Here is a 21,305-nt window from a genome sequence, read left to right on the forward strand (position 1 = left end):
CAAATGTTTTTTGACTGGAAATTTTCATTTTTTTTTAATAAAAAAATATGAAGACAGCTGAGTCAAACCCTTAGTGCAGCCTTGTCCAAAGTGCATATTCAAAAAATGTAATTAAACAGGTGCATTAAAAAATGAAAAAATTTAAAAATAAGCAGTACTGTTACAAGAATAGAGTCAAAATATTTGAAATATTGAAGGAATTAATTCTCTAAGAGAAACAATACAAAATAGAGTTGTAATGTTTGTAAAAGTAGGACAATAAAATCAAAATAGTACAGGAATAATGGAATAATATTGTGAGAAAACCATTTACAAAGATTAAGAACAAAGTGGAACTATTTGGAAAATTGAAAGAACAGCAAAAATTGCCTTGAAAAAATGCACTTACATTTATACTTTTTTAAAAAAAAAAACTTGCATCACATGAAATAGTACATATATAACTTCTTAGGATACCTCTACATTTGCTTTACAAAATATTCTTTCATTTTTCAGAATGTGGCAAACAAACTCGTCACATTTATGTATTCCAGGGAGAAATGCTTTTATTCAATACAATGGATACTTGCAGTTTCTTATTGGACAATGTCATATGAGGATGAATAAAACAAGTATTTGATGAAGCTTCATTATATATAATATATATATGTAATATGTACACGGATGGGTAGACCTTTTTTTTTCTCTAAAAAAAAAAAACATGCAGGGTAGCCGTTTCCTCATTGTGCTCTTTGTGAAAACCAACCTGTGTCCTTCATTCATCAACTGGAAAAAGTCTTTCATATTATTTCAACAACCAGAAGCTGTCTACTGGGATTATTAGGAGGATGGCGCACTTTATGCAGGGTTCCTCTCTCTCTTTTTTTTTTTTTGGTTAGCAATTCCATACACTAGTTTAAAAATACAAAAATATATTACCTCTGTAGTTATTCAAGGAAAGCATTTGCAACATGTAGTAGCAGTATCAGTTCTGTTACTTTCATTGTGACTTTGTTGTACCTCACAAGTAACAAGGTCATTTTTTTATATATGAAATTCAAGTAAACAGCATCAGGTCAAACAAGACAATAAAAAAAAAAATAAAGACGTGATTGGCAGACCTCGTACATAACGCAGTGTGACAAACACAACAACCATGATAAGTACAAAGGGAAAAAAAAGACGTTTTAAGCTTGGATGGGTCCGGCCCTCTGCTCTGTATCCTGTACAGTATCCCAAAGAGGGCGGGTTTCCTGAGCATGCACATCTTTACCCATGTAGAGAAATGTTCAGGAAACCACCCCTGTGTGTATGTGTTGGTGTGTGAATGCATTATTTGGTAAAGCTAGAACAGAACCTCGGATGTATGAGTCTGTGCTTCATACATAAGGGTGACAATCATAGGAAGGAGGACACTTGGAAGGTTAAAAAAGGTCAATCTGGGCTGAAATGGCAGGTATAAAAAGCACGCGGCTGTCATAGTGGGGAGCAAGGGGATTGAAGACAAGAGCAAAAAAGGGGAAAAAAAAAAAAAAGTCAGGGCGAAGCTGTTGGAAATGACGTAGCTGATACAGTTACAGTGCGGCAACGTGCATCGTTTTCTTCTCTGTATCCTCGCTTTGAAGTGAACATGTCTTTCCTCGTTCTGACATCAAGTGTTCTTTTTTTTGTTTTTTTTTTGCAGGATATAGTACTTACGAGGATCACAACTTTGCATAGTGTAACAGCATAACAGAAATAAACACTGCACAACACTGTCCCCCCCTGAAAAAAAAATGTGTGGTGCAGCTGGTGGTCAGAGATGTTAGCTCAAGTCCATCTGTTGAAACGCTGCACATTTTTGCCTCAACATGGGACCCGATAATACTGATAAGACAACGCGACACAAAGAACACATACTGCAGAGATCAGTGCGATGAGTACACGAGCATTGGAATTGAAGGGACTTTTTTTTTTTTTTTTTTTTACAATAAGACTGCTGAGTGGTGTGTGTGTGTGGGGGGGGGGTCAGGGGTATACATCTAGTACTTTGGCTCAGTAGAAATAGACTCGAAAAAGGAATATGTTCACTATATGCATACCAGCGCTGCAACAATTCTGATATTCGGTGCATCATTTTTTGATTTAAAAAATGTAAATACAGTCATCCCTTGTTTATGGCGGTTCATTGGATCCCAACCCACCTGCGATATAGAATTCAATGTTAATAAATGGAAGGTTTTCATAAACCATTGAAAGCTTGACTTTCTACATTTGATTTTGAACATTAGAGCTCTGTATTCGTTGTTTGCAACTCTGATGCTGCAGGGACTCCAGACGGTCACTAGCTAGCAAGCTAAGCAGTTAGCTTTGAATTGAAGAAGAAAAAAATAAAATAAAATTACCACTTCCGCACTGAAAGAGAGAACTTTTTTCATTGGTAATATCCCAATGTTTTGTGCCATTACTGCCGCCTTCTGACCAGAATACTACATACCACTTGTATGTCACTATGTTTTGACTAACAATAGACCATAGTCTACCACAAAATAGCGATCATTTATTAATGTGTGGAAAAGCATAATATAGCGAGGGAGTGATAACCGAACCAGGATATTGCGAGGAACGACTGTACCCTCTAATTTCAGCCAGTGAATCTGATTATTTCTTAATTTCCTTAGTCATCCATGAAAGCAGATCAGCTTTAACTTTGGAAAACAGTGTTGGACATTTTTGCGTTTTTTTCTGATATGTTGCGGACCAAAAACACTAACGGTTTGTGTTTGGCTCATATTGAATTGGTCCGTCGAGGTCGATTAATCCAAACAAGAAAATAATTGTTAGTTGCAGTCCTAATGCATACACATCTATGGATATACTGCTGTACAAAAACATCATTACTATGAATGTGGGATGATTTCTAAATCAGTAAGTCACTATTTCAGCAAACGGTGCGCGCAAAAAGTCCAGGTAATAAATGCTATTGAAGTGTTTGCCACAACACTTCCTGTGTCAGTCCTGTATTTGGATATTGCTATTTGCCTTTTTAAGGATTGTAATGCTTAATCTGGATTGGCTTCTCAGTATCCTTTTCTTCTTCTGCATGCATACATATCTTTGCCACCCCTATTTTGAGGAATTCAAAATAGGTAGTAGAAATAATAATAAAGTTTGACTATTGTCAGTTGTCCAGGCGGGGGAAAAGCCAGCTGTGCTGATGATGTATAACTTCATAGTGATGTTTCTCTCTTAATGCTGATGATGTATGTCCTTGAATAGAAAAATAATAAGAAAATAAAGTGTCTATAGTTAGTTCTTATGCAGACGTCCAAATGTGCCCAGGTCCATTAGACTGTTTTAGTTCCTATGGAGAGAACTGATGAAATACAATTCCACCGCACCTTTTGAAGGTCATATAGTGCAGCGAGGAGAAATTCACACGGGCGTGAAAACATTTAGGCATCATGTCCCTGATAAAGGCTCTTCTTAGCACCGCCGTTCATACTGCGCTGGCAGGTAATGGTTGAAAAGTCACATGCTGGCAAAAGAGGGACCAGGCCTTAGTGTTTAATTCATCACTGCTACCGTTATGGTTCTTTGCGTGCAGCTTTGACTGTGTCAAACTCCTTTGGTTGCCGTGTTAGTTCATGGCGTGCTGGCGGATAGTGTGGAAGATCCAGTCCATCTTGGTAGTCCAGCCGCCATGGTGAGCGTCATTCATCTGCTTCATGAAATAGTCCAGAGCCTCCTGTTCCGACTTGTCCAGGGCCAAGGTCTTTCGAATGTAAGCGATGTCGTCGAATGACTGCAACTCGGGCATCCCTGAGCCCAGCATCATGGAGAAGAGGTTAATGAAGAGGTTGGCGTGCTGCCGGATTGCCAGGTATGCCTTGTAACACATCTCCTGGAACCTGATGAGCAGAAAAACATGAAGCTTTTTAAAAGGTTTATTCACTGGAGGTTGACTCATATTGGACACTGGTGGTACCTTTCAAACTCTCGTGTTTTGGTGCACTCTTGAGTTCCTTTGCTTATGACGATCAAGAAGTCTTGTGTCAGCACAAAGGGCACACGTTCTCTCTTGTAGCCAAACTTCTTCTTTTTGTGGTCAAGGAAATGGCCAAAATCGATGTGGAAAAGCTGTGAAGAAGGTTATTCAGTAACACGTGGCACAACGCCAACACAGATCATGTAAATCCATTTAAAAGTGTGACCTTTACCTGTCCGTCATCTTTGACCATGATGTTGCTGTTGTGTCTGTCACCTATGCCCAGGATAAATGTGGCGACACAGTAGCCTGCGCATGACCTTGTGAATAGATCTATGGCTTGGTCATACCTAGAATGAAATAAGTGGAATTAGCTTTCTGTCCTGACAACTGTACTGTCCCTCACTAAATCATGTTTTTTCACAAAGTAATACATTAATAAATGATTGCTGTTTAGTGGTTGAATACAGCCGTATTTGTAAAAAATACAAATAAAAGCGTTCCAATTGTGTGTGTAGTATGACATATTGGCCTTGAGGTGCCACAAGGAATATTGCGGTTTTAAATTATCTCACAACAGGCACAACAATAATAACGTAATAATGATCATGCAGGCTATTGTTGAGTCATAACACACAACAAGGTAAAACTGAACTCTCAACCTCCGACATCACTTCCTGTCCTCCCACCACTAAGGTCCACGAGGGAACATATTTACTGTGGCACACACAAACAGGAGTTTTATTTACATGTTAAATGGCTTAGTTGATCTTATTATGGTGACTATATTGGGTGATATTTAAGCCGCCATTACAATACTTAATGAGAGAATAGCCACTGCAGGAAGCACGGCGCTGTCCAGAAAAAAAACAAGGAACTGCTTACCTGTGAGTCTATGTTTCTTATTTATGGCTAATATGTCTTATTTTCTCTGATTATATCTACTACTGTTATTGGGTAATAAAACGTAATTACTATAGGGGTGTTATTTAATTTCTAATGGGCTCTAATAATTAAAAAAACATTTTTGAAGATCCTAAACAGGTTGAACTATGAAAATATTCAATTTATTAATACTGAATCTTACTTTGCGACTGTATTCTCATTATTGCAGCTAAAGCCACTCACATCTCTCCTTTGTTCTTATCCTTGAGCCACTGGTGCAGCGTGTGGCTGTTGAACTGCAGCGCCCCCTTTAGGCCTCCTTTGCACTGGATCTGCATGATGGTGTGAGAATTCCTCACCACCTCAATCAAACCAACACAGTCGCCGATGGACAGACAACCGTAGGGGAGCATCCTGGAAGACGGAACAGAGAAAACAAAGAGTCAAAACGTAGAGAAATGTAGAAACCCAATGGGTCCGCAAACTTGCACACTAATGTAATGGATTTTCTTCAGTTTCCCTGATCAGGTTAGTATTGAATGACCTTCGGTGGCTGGCAGAGGTTGCCAGTAATCTGCATTATGTCGTGCAGCAATGAACATGAAAGTTATCCACAGCCTATTAATGAGCACCTGCATCCTTGCTGTCATGGCAAAGGGACGCGCCTACCTGAGATCAAGGCCTTGGTTCTGCCAGATGTTTTCCATTATCCTAATGATCTGCAGCGTCAGCATGTCCTGCCTCAGATCTGCAGTAGCACAGCCAGACAAGAAAGCAGACAGCAGGATGAGTACCAATCGCGAGCTGCTCTTATATCAACTGCATGATGCATCATGGCATTATGGAGGAGGGCTGTCAAAGTCACTTTGGTCACACACAGTGCAGCATAGGCAGATGTGCTAGATTCACTGACTCGTTCCTTGAGAATTCCAAGTAAAATGAACAGATGAGTGGCACAACAATGCCTGGAAGGCTGAGAAAAGAAAAGGGCAAATGATGACATCCTATAGGACTCACCATCTCCATTTTTGAATATGATTTCATTGTTCTGAAACAGCAGTTCTGACATCATATCTGGGTTTTCCCAATTAAGCCACAGAGGTCGCTTGGCAGATGACATCATTCTGCATTCCTCCAGACTGAAAGAGTATATAGCACGCCGTGTGAGAAGCAGAAAAAGAACGGTGCTTTTTATTCACACATGAGATGCCAGCCCTTTCAGGTGAGTTACATAAGGACTCTGAAGTACCGGAGATTTCCCAGCTGATGTGCTGGATTCAGGGGGGAGGTGAAGCTCTGCAGTGCATCCATATAGTCTGGCCTCCTCATCTGCTCCACCAGAAACTTCATTTGAACCTGAGAGCAGAGAAACACGTAAATCAATAGCACACCAGATGCGAACAGCTGGAGGAGTCAAGTCAGAGCAGTAAATAGAAGCACAGCCCATCTGCTGCTTTACTTCAGCAGAAATTATCTATCCTTCATAATGATGTAACATTGCTTTGCTGTGGGCTGAGAAGGAGGATAAACACCCACGAGCTATGTCTACTGTCCACAACTTTTTGGCAATACCAAGCAAGAATGATGAAAGGATTGCGAAGTCTACTACCAACTGTCCAACTATGGACTATATGTGCTGCGTAGCAGGTCACGTGTCGCTTCTTCACATGGATTTCACAGTTGGGTGCATAGCATGCTTCACTTCACACTCACCAGCCACACCATTAGGCACAATCTAATGAGATCCAAAACTAAAGCTGCATCAAAAAATGTGACTTTACAAAGAATAAGTTATATAAGTTATGAGCGAACCCCTGTCAGTACTCGGTAGCGTCGGGTTTAATCACTTCATCGCTTCAGCACCTCAAACCTCGCTGTATTCACGCCTGGCTGCCACTACATTGTGGATAAAACCAAACCTCACATGCTTAAAGGAGTAATGGGTGAATGTTTCCTCATACCTGTTATTGCAGACTGTTGTTCTGTTTGAATAATATCAATTCAGCAAGCCTTTTCTAACATTCCACGCTACAAATGTACGTATGAGTCGTGTTGACATCGGATCAATATCAGTATCCGCCGCTAGTCGAGAGTGAACTATCGGTATCATGTCAGAATCAAGACACTCCAGAAAATAATATAACGCATTGTAATGATTTCCTAAATGAAAATATGAGCTGGATACCACATATTACAAATATACAACATAAGGTGGCCAGAATATTGAACAAAGGAAAATGTGTCAGAAATCAGAAATCACCTTGAATCACTCTTTATTGTTCTCTGGTTCTACCATATCTTACTTATTGTATGGAAATATGGGGTAGTAACTATAAAAGCAATCTTCACTCACTAAATGTACTGCAAAAAAGGTCAGTAAGGATAATTCATAATGCCGCCTACAGAGAACATACTAACTCCTTATTTCTAAATTCACAAATACATATCACTATATTGACAGTTACTATGGTACCCATTATGTAATTGTATGGTCATGTCACCTCTTCCTTCGGTGCGTGACAAAAAATCAATTTAAAATAATTAATATATTTAAAAAAAAAATACCTTGTAACAGTCAGTAACAGTTACTGATTGTAAAAGTACCAGATGGAGGGGTAGGATTTAATAAGCTTTGCTTCTTCCTACTCCTTTTGGACATGTGGAACTGTGAACTGATTATGTGATGTGTTTCTGATATATTGACAATTTCAGGGCTCCAGACTGTAACTCAAATATGAGACATGGACATAGAACCTGTCCTGGCTTTCAATATTATTGAATATTAGAAACACCTCAATGATGCTGTATGCTTTACTGAAGCATACTTAGTGGGCAGATGCAGTCTATTCTATGCTAATAGAAAGTACAACCCAATCCCTCACTGTCAGTCAGAAGCATTACTACCTTTGTAAAAGGCAGATCATTTCATACAGCTCTCCTGGTGGGATCTCTTGCAGGTGAGAATATGCAGTACTCAGTGCCTCTCAATAATAAACTGAAACATTATTTTTTTTCCAGAGGCACATATAGACACCCAACCATTCACACCACAGTGCCAGGAGAAAAGCACAGGGCCAACATACAAACGCCACAATGAGAGGTATGCCTAGTAAATTTAGGCCAAGTTAAGGTGTCATTTGCACTCTATGCATATTTTTTCAGCTGCCTTTGTGAAACTTTTCTATATTTATATTTTAAATTATAGAATGTAACACGAATGAAACAGTCAAAGAAAACAGCAACCATCCAAACTGTATCCCTTTTCCCACTATAATGTCCCTTGTGACCACAAGGCCAGATGTTGACAAGATTAAACTCTGCAGTTTAGCCGAGCAGCGCTAGCAGCTGTCAGCAGTCGCATTACCTTCTGCGCCTCATCCTTTTTCTCCTGTTTGAGGAGGTCAGTGAGATTGATGAGTTTCTCCATGGCCTCCACCTGCCGGCTCAGGTGCTTCAGGTACATGCCGCAGGCCCGGCAGTAGGACTCCAGCAGGAGGCCAAATCTCTGGCTAACCGTCTTGTTGTGCATCTCTGACCTGAACACATGGAAGAGAAGAAAATGGTTCCTTGAGTGCAAGCCTCTTTGGAATCTGTTCTTTACCTATCAGATGTTTTCTATGCATTTATATTGATACATTGTCATGGGAATTGTTGTTGCTGCTGTTTTCGTCACTCTCTCTCTCTCTACTGCCTCTCTTGTATCCGGGTAGCCACTCCAAAGCCTCCTGCTTGCTGGAGGTTGACTTTTTCCTCTAATTTCACGTCCACATTTGCAATAAATGTGACGTTTGGAATTATTAACTTAGATTCCGCTCCCAAAACCCTTGCTGTCTCTCTTCAATTGGCATTACTCGCCTATGGCAAAGGAAGCTAACAAAATAAATGCATCAACGCACAATCCAGGTTTAAGCCCCAAATATGTCACATTTTAAGGCAGTGGGCTTAGTAGTGGGGCTGATCTTTCGAAGTATTCTTGCTTGCCTCATTTTTGTTACATTTAATTGAACAAGCTTCCAGATGGTGGTCAGTGTATTATAAGTAAATGCTCACCCTAGCGCTAAAGCTCTTCACTCTGCACAGCAGCCGTGAAATAATACTCTGCTAAGTCACCTCAGCACTGCCCTCTGTGCAGTGGTTGCTGCATTCTCTACCTCCCACCACCTCTCCCTCTGGACTCGCGCACACTGCAGTGGTCGTACAGGAAGCCCACTGCTCTTGCAGTACTCAGCATGAGGAGTAAGACTCAAGTTTAACAAGCATTTTACATAAAGTAACAGGTGCAAGCCAGTGTAGATGTATGCTGGTAAACCTCACGCCCTGACAGCTTCAAAGTCGTGGTTTGAGCCCAGGGTGGAACACAAGGCTGACTAAACCAGGTGGATTCCATAAACATTTTTTTAAGTTCCCATCCCACGTGAATCCATCAATTAAAAAAAAAAACACTGAAATTTGTATAAGTAAAACTGACTTACTTTAAATGCCAAAAGAAGAAATGTCCTATCCTCTGATTAGTTAATGCTTTTTTCAACAGGAAGCGGGCGAGTGGATTATCAAGGTACTGCTCATACTTCAGAACCTGTCAGAGAAAATGGAGAAAAGGTAATGCCTGTGAATATTCTCATTCATCCAGGTCATTGTCTTGTCAGGGCGGTCGTAACTGGACTGAATGCCCTGAGGAGAAAAGTAAGGTCACATGGTTGATACACTATCCTTTCCAACTTCCTGATCTGTGCATTACTTTGTGAGGTGGCTATTGTCTCATCAAAGTATCATTACTGACACCTAGCGACCAGTGTAGAATACTACATATCACACCTTTGAATGTGTCTTCTGAATGCAGTGTATTTGCATTGTTGTGCCTTTTTTATTCTTGAAAATACAAATAATTTTTGACTAATAATAGACCTCGTAACACCTCGTTTACAGTGTCCTTGTGAATGCAGAATCATTTTTTAAAAAGATTTTGTATTGGCTATCACTAATTGTCCAAAAAAAAAGTGTACTTGATGAATGTAACATATCTGCAGCATAAAAGACAGTTTGAACTCACCTGAACCAGTTGAATGAGGTACTGTGACAGTTTGTCATCAGTTAAATACGTCTCAAGGCACTTTACGGCAAAATCTCTGATCATGGGGTCGGGAAAGTTGCAATCCAGCAACTCCATGGCTTGTTCTGGCTTGATAGCGGGCCAGTCCTTCAGAAGGCAATACATCTGATGGGGGGGGAATGGAAAATTATAAATGGGTGTGATAATAAACTGATAACTCAGGAAACAAGGCGTCCGTGTGTGTACACTATCAGTCTAAAAATCTGTTTGTTCAGACAAACATGTTCTTTGAAATTAAGACACGTCAGCAATGGAAACCTGAGCTCACCTGGGCAACCTCATCTCTAGAGTTCCATTTCACAGCAAGAAGGATTTTGGGAAGGATGTCGGGCATGCTGACGCAATAATGTCTGTGAGAGTTACAGGAAAGGACATTAGATAGCTCATCAAATAATAGCCCGTGTGTCATAAACAACTGCATTTTGAAGAGAAGGTCACACACAAGCAGTCGTAAAAATCCTGTGAGCACCCACCTGTGCCTCCATAGAAAGTCTTTCTCCTGCTCAGTGATCTCAGACAAAGGATCTCGGTTACAGACGAGGCGAAGCTGCTCACTATCACTGTCAGTGAAGGGGTTGTCTCGGGCCACTCTGTTGCTCTATTGCACCACATGACAACAAAGTACATTGCCGTGTCAGTCACAGATTATATCCATACAAACCCCCCCCCCCCCCACATGATGAATACAGTGACACATCAGCCATGCATGATTTCTTACCAAATTTGTGTGCGAGTAATTAAAGCCAAGCTCTCTGGATATATTCCAGTTTGCATGGTCCTCTATGATGGTCATATCAGGGAATTTGACCGGGGAGCTGAAGTGGTCAAACTCCAACTCCAGGCAAGGTGTTTCCTACAAGTTCAGAAGAAATTACCCATATTTATTATTGAATTGAAGAAAGATGTCCACTTGGTAGGCGCCGTTTCAATAACATTAAGGATTCGTGAGCATTTGACTGTTAATGAAAAATTCACTTGTAAGCACTGTTCAAAAATTGTTGCGGTAAGAAGAACATCAGAGCCAAAAAAAATACCACTTCCACACAGGATGGGAGAAGAGCATCTTTCATGCCAGACATGTCATGAAAGTGGCAATGGACGACTGTATATAACTTCAGAATCATTCATTTCATGAAGTTTATACAATTACAAAACAAGATGGGTAAATAATTGGCTTACTTTGTTGGGGTTCGAACCAGTGACACCGATGGGATTAAGCAGGTCTTCCAGGCCGTGTGGGACGGGCCAGAGGTTTAGTGCCATTTTCCCTGCTACTAAAGTGTGAGTGTAGTCAAACAGGTTGACGTTGCCCCAGGCAAGGGGACAGTGCTCCTACATGGAAATGATGGAAAAATTATGCCCATAAAAATTATTACAAAAGTAAACTACAAGAGTATCATTTAAAAACACTATAACTGTAACAAGCATAACAAGTTATTATAAAAAGCAGTCAGCCGGTTCCTCCTCGATTATATTAGTTTCCTAATCAGATGTCAAGCATTCCACCAAGCGGTATGGTTTAATTGGAATGCTGCTATTTATGTAGCTGCAGCCATCACCATCACATGGTGAAAACACCAGCCAAATCAGAGAGTACCGTTCCAAACAGTAGCTGGACAAGATGAAGCAAATGAAGCGAGCATAATTTCGTCTAACCTCTTTCGCTCCCTTCCTTCCTTTGACAGAGCAGATGGAGAGGCAGAGGCGGGCAGCACGTGGAATGTCTGGAATGTACATGTCGTAGTTGAGCCACTCATTCCACCTGGAATAAACAGGGAAGGCATGTTAAAAATCATAATAATAAAGCACATTTTCATTGTGAATACCTGGGATTCGAACAAGGCACGCGCTGGGTGTTGACATTGTCACACAACTGCTCTCCACCGTGGTATATCCCAGTCCTTACGTAGATCTAAAGCAGGCACAAACACCACATACGTTATGGTTCTCCAGTTCTGAAATAAGGACAGTGTATATATATATATATATATATATATATAATTCAAATATACAATACGTGTACCAATACGAGTTCAAAATAAACACCAGCTAACAACCTCTACCCATAATGCACTACTGTCAAAAGAGCAGTTTATTAGAGCACAAGCAACAGGTGGATGGTGCTGCAATGCTGCCTCTGTCCAACAGAGGAAGCCAGAGGGAGGCTGATGTCATTGCAGCACCCCAATTATGTTGCTCAGACGCAATGCTTTATGGGAAAACTTAAAAATTTAGTTTTGTTTTTTTTTAATTTGTACTGGTATACATATTTCTGATGTATACTTTTTGAGTGTCAAGTCACTGTGTGATGAATTTAGTATTTTTAGTAGCATGACACCGTGAGTCATACTGTTGTTGTACTGTTATATATATAATGATGTCCTGCAATATCCACAGGCTCATTGTGAGTGCACTGATAACATGTGATTGGCTCCTGCTGACTCGAGTTACAGTATTAAACAATATGTAGCAGTTCTGAAGCAAAGGAGAAGTCACAAGATTAGAATTTAGCCATAGATTAGCCGTGTGTACGTGTGTAAGCTGCAGGGTTTAAAGTTTATGAAAAAGTGTTAAATTTATGGCATTTGCTGCATTTTTACCTTGTCTATGTCTCTGATATTGACATTGACGTATGTAGCACAGAGCACCCGGATTCTTAGGGTTCCGCTGATCGTCCATAGAGACTTGGTGGCTGTTTCCCCATTCATGTAGGGGGTTGCTGTGGATATCCGCCTTGCGTACGACGGCATGGTGAAATTGTCCATCGGCAGTTGGGAGTACAGGCTGTCTTTTGCCATCAGCATCAAGTTGGGCATTCGCCCCAACATGATGCAGCTGCGAACATACTGAGGGCAGACAAAGAGACATAAAAACTTGCAACACTAAACATGTGGGACATGAATTCTATTCACATTCTTGTTTATAATCTCATCACTAACAATTTCACAAATGTCAAGCCATGGTTGGTGTTAATGTGATGTGACACACTTTGCCTTTTTTTTCTTTTTTTTTTTTTTTAAAGGATGAGCATCAGATGAAATTAGATTACCTTGTACTGACTCAGAGGGTATTTCTCCAGTAAGTACTCATCACAGCCACAGACTTTGAGGATGTACTTTCCTTGATATTCCTGCACGCACATCTTTAACTGCTCCTGGGAGAGCAGCATGCTGCGTGTCTTCTTCCGGATGGCCTCAGCGATCACCTGCTCCGGCACGTAGTCGTGGTTTATCTTCAGAGTGTACTTCTGCTTGTCATTGCTCGGCGATACAATGACCCATATGACCACAATTATTTGACCTGAGTGAAGGGGAAATCGTGTCAAAAATGTATGGAGACCTTTTTTCCCTCGGAAAAACATCTTACCTTTATCGAGTTTGTTATAGATGTGTCTGGGCAGCTCAGCTGAGGACTCCACATTGGGGGGATAGACGTACAAGGCTCTACTGTGGGGTCCATTGCAGTCTCTAAGGTCCACAGCATCCTTGCAAACATTCAGAATGTTCCTTCTAAAGTCCTGTACTTCTGGATCCTTAACCAAATCAAATTCACAAATGGGCATTCCAATGGCAAAACCTATAAGGGAAAACAAATCATTAGTTAAGGACTGCGAGGGTCACAGTTGAGTTTTAGCTTGGCATGGGTTACTGCTAGTAATGTGCAGATCGATACTGAAATGGATACTTGCGATACCATGTCTTCATGCTCTGAAATCAATTCTCAAAACAAAATATCGAAACTCCAATAATTTGAGGGAATGTTTGCCTGAAACATTTGTCTATTAAGCAATCGTAAACGGGGCCATGTGTGAATTGAGAATAAAGGTGTCAGTCTTAAAGTAGTTATTAATAATAAATTATTCATTTTTAACTAATTCAATACCAAAGACATACATATTTATACATTTTTATAAAACCGAACACCCGGTAGCAAAAAGACTAAAAGATGTCACTTTTACAGTAGTTTTAAGCGATGAAAACGGCTCTTTTGCATATTAAAACACATTCAACAGCAAGGAGATGGAAGAGCATGGGGGAGTGTATGTATTACATATACATATACTACATATAGTGTATGTATTTTAATTCATATAGCCATTTTATGATTGAAAATCCTGGATTTAGGCAAAAAAGCATAAAGTTTGCTTCAATAGGCATATCATATCCCATATATTAGGTATATTATATACACCAATCAGTCCAAACTGAGCATTACTATCTTTTCAAAAGCAGACTATTAGATTCAGCTACTGTATCAGTATTCTATTATGTTCAGTGTATAACTGCGATTCAACAACAATACCTATTTCTCGATTGAGGATCTTCTCTTCTCTGTTGCCCACAGGCTCAATGACTTTGAGGAAAGCTTGAAAGAGCCTGAGGTCACATAACCTTCTGGTTTCGTCGTAAAACTCCTCCCGTTCGGCTTCTTGGGTGACACTGACAAAGATGTAGGAGCTCTCCTCTTGCAGTAGATGGTAAAGAGGATACTTTCTGGCTTCTTTGAAAAGCTCATGCTTGACTGTGATCAGCGTGGCCTCCCGAAGGCACTCCAACGTGAGAATCATGCCATTTGGCAGGAGGCAGTCCACTTTGATGCTTGGGGGCATCAAGTGCATCCCCCATAGTTCTCCGGAGGATGGCCTGGGAGGCATGGTTGCTCCAGTTAATCCACCTGCTAATTATGAGGTGTGCGATGTCAAACCGCTACAGGAAAGAAGGAAAACACGGGTTACATTAAAACATTAAAAAACAGACTGTGAATAAAACTGCAAAAGACTAACAAAAAGTCAGTATTTCGTTTGGAACATCGTGTGGTTCTATGCAAAATAGCAAAAACGGCAATGTAGTGTTGTTGAATCATTTGATTTAGAACATTAATTTCTGTACACACACGCGCGCATTAAAAAAAAACATTTAACAAGCTAAAGTTTATGATGTATCGCATGACAACGAGGAAATTCCATTTTCTATTATTAATGTGATAACAAGCATTCCATTAATATGTGCATGACATATTATTTTCCATCTCACGACTAGCAATTGTCATCGTACGGGGCTGTCTTGGACAAACTTATTCGCTAACTAGTTCCATCCTGTCACTGCCAAAGTATGACTTACGATGCTATGGTGGTGTTTTTAGCTCAAAGTTGACAGTCATTCCTCCCAAGTTTATGTTGTGCTACTCGATAGCTTAACGCTACTAGCTGGGTTGTAAGATATCCGTACGAGTAGCCAAGTTGTTATTAGCGACATGAACGTCTCGACACAAACACAATATATGATACATTTATTACACAGAATTGGATTCCGTGTAGCCATTTTTTTGTCATATGAGTAATTGTACTGGTTTATGAAGAGAAGTAAACACGCAGTAAAGCAAACATAAATGCTAACTACCTGTGTCAGAGAGCTAGTGCGAACCGGTTGGCCGCGCAGCTAGCCAGCCAGCACAACCATTAGCTGCGGCTAGCTGGGTAAATCCCATTCGAGCCCACTTTGGAAGTCTAACATGAGTCCAAACTATGATCGGGAGATCCGAACTGTCCGGGTCCTGTGGAAAGACGCCTCTAGATACCAGTGGTGCGTATGGACGCGCTGTAGCGGAAAACAACAATGCTATTTCATGGTGTTCTTCGCTGGGCTGCCCCCAAAGTAAACTGCACACAGTATCGTAGCATGCTAGCTGGTGGTAGCTACTGCCAGCAGGCTCCGAGTCATGACGGACCGCCCTCTGCTTGCTCCGAGATGAGGGGAAGCAGCTCGTCATGAGATGAAACTGGAGAGTTGACTGGAAACAACATACACAGTGTTTTCTTACACAGGAAACTCCCACAGTTTAAATGTTGCTAAAAAAAAAAGGGGGGGGCGGGGGTAAATGGTTTAGGGTTAATTAACTGACAAGGAAGAGAAGTATGTGCATCCTCTATTGATAAAGTGACATATTTGCCTAAACAATGTATTGTATTGTTCTCGTGTCACCTCGTGTCTTTTACTGCATATAGTACAATAGACCCCCACCCATTCGCGGTAATACATGATAAATACGTGATAATACTTGTAAAATGTACAGTATACATGACCACTGTTTAAAAAAACCCACATTTTTTATGTTTGTGTCTTTATGCTTCATTGATAATGTTTTATTTTGTTTGATGATTTGCACTGTATGGTCCTTAAATGCACCATAGTTGTATTTTGTAACTAGTTACTTTGTGACTCTGATTCAGTCTGTTCATTGATCAGTAGTGATGATTTCCTGTACATTTTATATTTTAAATTTGTATAATAAGTGTGTAATGCCCTCGGCCATGTCTGTGTGGAGTTTGCATGTTCTCCCCGTGCATGCGTGGGTTTTTCTCCGGGTACTTCGGTTTCCTCCCACATTCCAAAAACATGCTAGGTTAATTGGCGACTCCAAATTGTCCATAGGTGTGAATGTGAGTGTGAATGGTTGTTTGTCTATATGTGCCCTGTGATTGGCTGGCGACCAGTCCAGGGTGTACCCCGCCTCCCGCTCGAAGACAGCTGGGATAGGCTCCAGCATCCCCCGCGACCCTCGTGAGGATAAGCGTTAGAAAATTAATGAATGAATGAATGAATGAAGTGTGTGATGCATATTTAGGGATTAGTGACAGTTAATGTTATTGCAAATGTTGATCGAAATAACTGGATGGGAACGTCAAGCTTTTTGTGGTAAACTGTGTGGTTTATTAGGAGTCAAAACATATTGAAATATAAGTAAGGTGTAGTGTTCTGGTCACTAGGTAGCTGTTATGACACAAAACATTTAGACCTTACTTAACACTGCATGTAGTCAACCATGGTGATACCACACCTTTCATTCGTGTGGAAGTGGTTTTTGTCTGTTTGTTTAAATTTAGAAGAAATAAATTCAAGGGTAATTGGTGAGCTTGCAAGCTCGCAGCTGCCTTGCTCTAAAAATGTTGCACGATGCAATGTAAACAATGACTAATAGAGTGCAAAGGTGACTATAAGCATGTTATTTCACATATATACAGGACTCTATTCATGTAAACAGCAATTTTTAGGTTTTTTATGCTCTAACTATGAAAAGATTCCTTTTCCTATGAATTAATTTATCATGGTCTGGTCCGGACACAATTACCCGCTATAAACAAGGGACGACTGTATATACAAACACCCATTCAAGAGGAATATATAGAGGCCCCATTTGACATCAAATCATTGATTCTAACAGACAAAGCATATCATTTCCAATAAAAGTGGAACGTTTAATAACACATTATGACAGAGCTACTGTTTATGTTTTGTTTTTGGTCACAGGAATATTTGAGAGCATATTATTCAGATAGAACGTACTGAAGTCGGTGAAATATATCAAAATCATGAGCATTTTTCTTCATATTTCAAACACTCTTAAAAAGATCTCAGATCATACAAACACTTGGTATATTCATTAATATCATACATGATATTGTGAGGACATGCCTCTAATATGATATATTTCGCATTAGAAGGAAACTTGTAAACAGTCCCGCAACAAGTCCAATTTGACACTGTTATGACTCCATGCAAAATCGAGTTTTCTTGTAACAGCCATGTCGGAAAGTGTCCTCTTTGGGAACGTTCATTCAGTCACATCCTTGATCTTGAGACAGTCGCCTGTACCAGTTCACAGAATGGTCAATTGGGTTTTTGGCTTTTACTCGACAGCCGCTTCACCTCTTTATCTTCCCGATCTCTTCGCACAGCCTGGAGAGGTACTGAGTGAGCTTGACCATCACGATAATGAGGGCACCTCCTATAAACATGCACGAGGGCCACAGCAACGAGTGGAACACGATGCTGTGATCGTAGAGACGAGTCAGGAGAACCGTGTCCTGCTGCTCGCTGGGGTCGTAGTAGCATGGGACCTGCTGGTTGGCCTTCAGGCGCTCGGAGATGTTCATGATGATTGTGTGCATTTGGGAGCTGTCCTTCTGGCACCTGGGCACATAGAAACACTGCAAAGACAGGATGGACTGTGAGCTGGTTTCATTTGTCTCGGTGTCTAAAGTACCGTCATTTCCGGTGTAGAAGCCGCTAATTGTTTCTTAAACTTTAAACTCTGCGGCTTTGACAGCCGCACAGCTACTTTATAGCTAAGTTCTAATCTTGTGACATCTCTTATACTTCTGAACTACGACTAATTGTTAAAATTGTAAACAATTCCCTGTGCGCCGTTTGGGAATCAGTGAGGAAATGCTATCAGTGAACTCACAACAAACCCTTCAACCCATGGAAATCACAGGCGGTAATTAGTCAATGTAACAGGCTGACTCAGTGTCATCTTACAAAGAATGCTAAACTCATCACACAGCAACTTAACACTGGAACGGTACCTAGCAAAGTACCAATACAAATTTAAAACATTTTCCCATCATTTATTGCGTTCAAGCATAGTATTCATTGGTGCCTGCTGGGCGCTGCAGTGATGTCAGCCTCCGTCTGGGCTCCTTTGGCTCCCTCTGGTGGATAGAGGCAGCATTACAGCGCCATCTATCCATTCGCTTTCTATGCCTTGAATGCTTGGTTTGCGTTCATTTGAGATTATTGTAAACTTGTATTTGGTAATAGCATATTTCCATGATGTAGTTTGAGTGTTAAGTTGCTGTGTGATGAGTTTAGTGTTTGTCGTAAGCTGACATAGTGAGTCAGAATGGGTTGACAAGCTCGTTGTGAGTTTTTTCATAGGGTTTTTTATGACTTGGACACATGCTGCTTATGTACTACAAATCTGTTCTTTCCTTTAAATGCAGTGGGTGCGGTTTATACATAGGAATTTGCGGTAAATTCCACCCCCGTACTCACTTCAGAGCTGGCATCCTGTGTCTCTTCATTGTGAGATAATCGAGTGATGCGGCCCGTGTTATTGACGTTCACGTAGACCTGCAGACAGGGGTATTTGGAGACTCTCCAGCAGTCTGAGCCACAGTTGTAGGAACAGTTCATGTCTGCTGTGACCGTGGAGTTGAGAACAACACACACACCTTCCTCTGTCCACACACTGTTTTGACATTTAAACGGAGACTCCATTTAATGCAAATTGAGACGAACAATAACACAATGGGAGGAATCTCATTCAAATCAACTCGGCATGGGTTTGATTTTGTTTTGTCTGCTTGCGTTACGTTTGAACACAAGGAGCAATTTCCTCAGTACAGTTTTTCAGCAAAACAATTTGGACCTTTACCTGTCTGCATATGAACGTAATATGGTGATCCCAAGCACAAAGAACATCATGACAGAGGAGAGGATCATTCCAAGACCCAGGAGAATAGCACGATCTTCACCAGGCTTTAAAGCCGTCACGGTTTTCTTCTTGTCCAGTAAGTCTACCTCACGAAATTTCTGATAAATTGACCTGATGTTGCCAGAACAGAAGAGATGAGAAGGGAAATATAATATTACATAGCAAATATAACAACCTGGAAATGAAAGCTTTTGTTTACAGAGCTTCTTTCAAAAAGGGCCAACCACGCTCCCTTTCCTCACCTCCTTTCATTTCCTCCGCCTGATGCTGTATTTTTGGCCCCGGCCACGAAGAACATCTTTCTTGATGATCCCCGTCCTCCTTTACTCACTGAAGTGGAACGCGGAGATTGCTGAAAAGACCTGGAATGAAACATTGCCGGTTTAGTGTTACTAAAAGATGGAATACCTCGGCAGCACAAACACACGGGAGCTTACAAAATCAAACCAAAGCCTACCTTTGGTGCATGTTTACAGTCAAATTCACAATTCAGCAAGCTACTATCTATGATTAAACCTACACTCCTTCATTTTTATGATGTGGTTGGACAGGAGTCGCCCCTGTTATGGTGAACTTCCCGGTCATAGCCACCGGGCAAACATGTCATTTTCAAGCACAAAGAAACACTAAAAATGTAAACAAGATGACAGATGGAGGGTGCTAATGCAGGCACAGAAAAACCTACCCGCTGTATCATGAAGGCTGTCAACACATAGTCATTGGGATCGGCAAAACAACAGCACCTTCCATGTCGGTCCTCGTGCTCCCTGCGGGTCCTATATACCGTGGACATAAAACACAGTGACCAAAGCTACGTGTGCAGCTTTGGTCACATGCATTGTGAATGAATAACAGGTGTTAATAAAGGTTAAAACCTATACTATACACCCTTGTCTATTTACATTTTAATAACTGTTTTCATACAACTGCAGACTCATCCATATCATAGACAACACAGCGGACCGCATACAAACAGAAACTGATGGGCTGGGTGCAACGTAGTACAAAAACAAGCCAACAAGTTCTTGGTCAATGAGTAATTTCCTTGTTGTATTACATTCCCAGCTGCTTCAGGGAAAGGTTTCTTAGAGTGTGAGTGACACGAGGCTGTTGAAGGAAACCATTAAAGTTATCATCCTTTCCTGGAAACATTCCAAACAATTTTGCATGCATTCCTGCCTCAAAGAATCACACTTACATGATTTTGACGCCGCGTCTTACAGCGTTTCTCCTCCGTATGAACATGCTTGGCCATTGCGTCGCAAGTGTCTCAAGTTCCACACATACCTGTATTGATTTCAGCTAAACATGGACACAAACATTTTAAGAATCACCATCTTACTTCTTGAACTAACTTGAGAGTCAGACTAAAGCTGGTAAAAGGCTTTTTGAGAGAGCTTCCCTTGTTCTTAGCCGTGCTCTACTGAGGCTGGACTTACAGTGACAGGTGACTTCCTGTCAAATAGCTCATAAGGAATGGCTAGTGTCACTCTTCTCAATGATTTACAGGAAGGGGCTGGCAGTCTCTTTGAATCTGACCTTCCGGAAAGCTCCAGGGCAGCACAAAGAGAAGGGAAACAAAATTGGATTTTTCTACAATACAGATTCTAGATTATAACAAAGTTTCCTGTTTTTTTTCACCATAACATATAATGTTCCAACTGATTAAAAGTCTCAAAAGTGCGTCTCGAGGGCCATTTGCGGACAGTGGCTTTTTTTTGGGGGGGGGGCGCAGCACATTCTTAAAACATAATTTAACAAAAAACAAGCAAAAATTTTACAAGAATAAAGTCAAAATATTAACCAAAGCCATATTTATATGTCTTTTACGGGGTTTTTTTTGCGCCAGCGGCAAAAAGAGGTGATGATGCAACTGCACAATGTAAGAGATTATGTTTGGTGCAGTTTTAAGTTGAAAAAACATTCAGCAACAGCATTCTGTAACAGCATCCAGGAAGTCAAGAGGCATGGAGCGGTGAAGCGTGCACAGCATTACGCATTTAAAAGATATTTCAATACATGCACACACAGTTCTGGTCAAAATGGGAAAATGGGTAAATAGTTTATGGTGTCATGTTTGTAAAGAAA

At 40.7% G+C, this 21,305-nt stretch overlaps 2 protein-coding genes across 3 annotated transcripts; both read right to left on the reverse strand.

Annotated features, from left to right (window-relative positions):
* Positions 1 to 489: 489 nt before the first annotated feature.
* LOC131126117 (phosphatidylinositol 4,5-bisphosphate 3-kinase catalytic subunit alpha isoform) lies at positions 490 to 15,690 on the reverse strand. Of its 2 annotated transcripts, XM_058068318.2 has the most exons (21): positions 15,341 to 15,690; positions 14,244 to 14,647; positions 13,308 to 13,517; positions 12,991 to 13,241; positions 12,542 to 12,787; positions 11,768 to 11,853; positions 11,598 to 11,703; positions 11,121 to 11,273; positions 10,660 to 10,794; positions 10,415 to 10,539; positions 10,210 to 10,291; positions 9,882 to 10,046; positions 9,304 to 9,407; positions 8,196 to 8,367; positions 6,081 to 6,187; positions 5,849 to 5,970; positions 5,501 to 5,579; positions 5,075 to 5,245; positions 4,179 to 4,296; positions 3,947 to 4,098; positions 490 to 3,869 (listed from the first exon to the last, which is right to left on the reverse strand). In XM_058068318.2, exons 2-21 carry the CDS (start codon positions 14,593 to 14,595, stop codon positions 3,599 to 3,601), a joined length of 3,207 nt encoding a protein of 1,068 aa, XP_057924301.1. In that variant the 5' UTR covers positions 14,596 to 14,647; positions 15,341 to 15,690; the 3' UTR covers positions 490 to 3,598. The 2 variants fall into 2 exon arrangements, with proteins under 2 accessions (XP_057924301.1, XP_078647574.1); XM_078791448.1 differs by having other exon boundaries at positions 12,991 to 13,517.
* Positions 15,691 to 16,651: 961 nt separating this feature from the next.
* Positions 16,652 to 20,699, reverse strand: LOC131125726 (calcium-activated potassium channel subunit beta-2-like). Its single transcript, XM_058067543.2, has 6 exons — positions 20,416 to 20,699; positions 19,903 to 20,040; positions 19,460 to 19,579; positions 19,158 to 19,328; positions 18,776 to 18,971; positions 16,652 to 17,928 (listed from the first exon to the last, which is right to left on the reverse strand). The coding sequence occupies exons 3-6, from the start codon at positions 19,513 to 19,515 to the stop codon at positions 17,644 to 17,646; spliced, it is 708 nt and encodes a 235-aa protein (XP_057923526.2). The 5' UTR covers positions 19,516 to 19,579; positions 19,903 to 20,040; positions 20,416 to 20,699; the 3' UTR covers positions 16,652 to 17,643.
* Between the last annotated feature and the right edge of the window lie 606 nt (positions 20,700 to 21,305).

Source organism: Doryrhamphus excisus, linkage group LG6, assembly GCF_037039965.1.
Source record: "Doryrhamphus excisus strain RoL-2023G ecotype Guam linkage group LG6, RoL_Dexc_Guam_v1.1, whole genome shotgun sequence".
Classification (NCBI taxonomy): Eukaryota; Metazoa; Chordata; class Actinopteri; order Syngnathiformes; family Syngnathidae; genus Doryrhamphus; species Doryrhamphus excisus.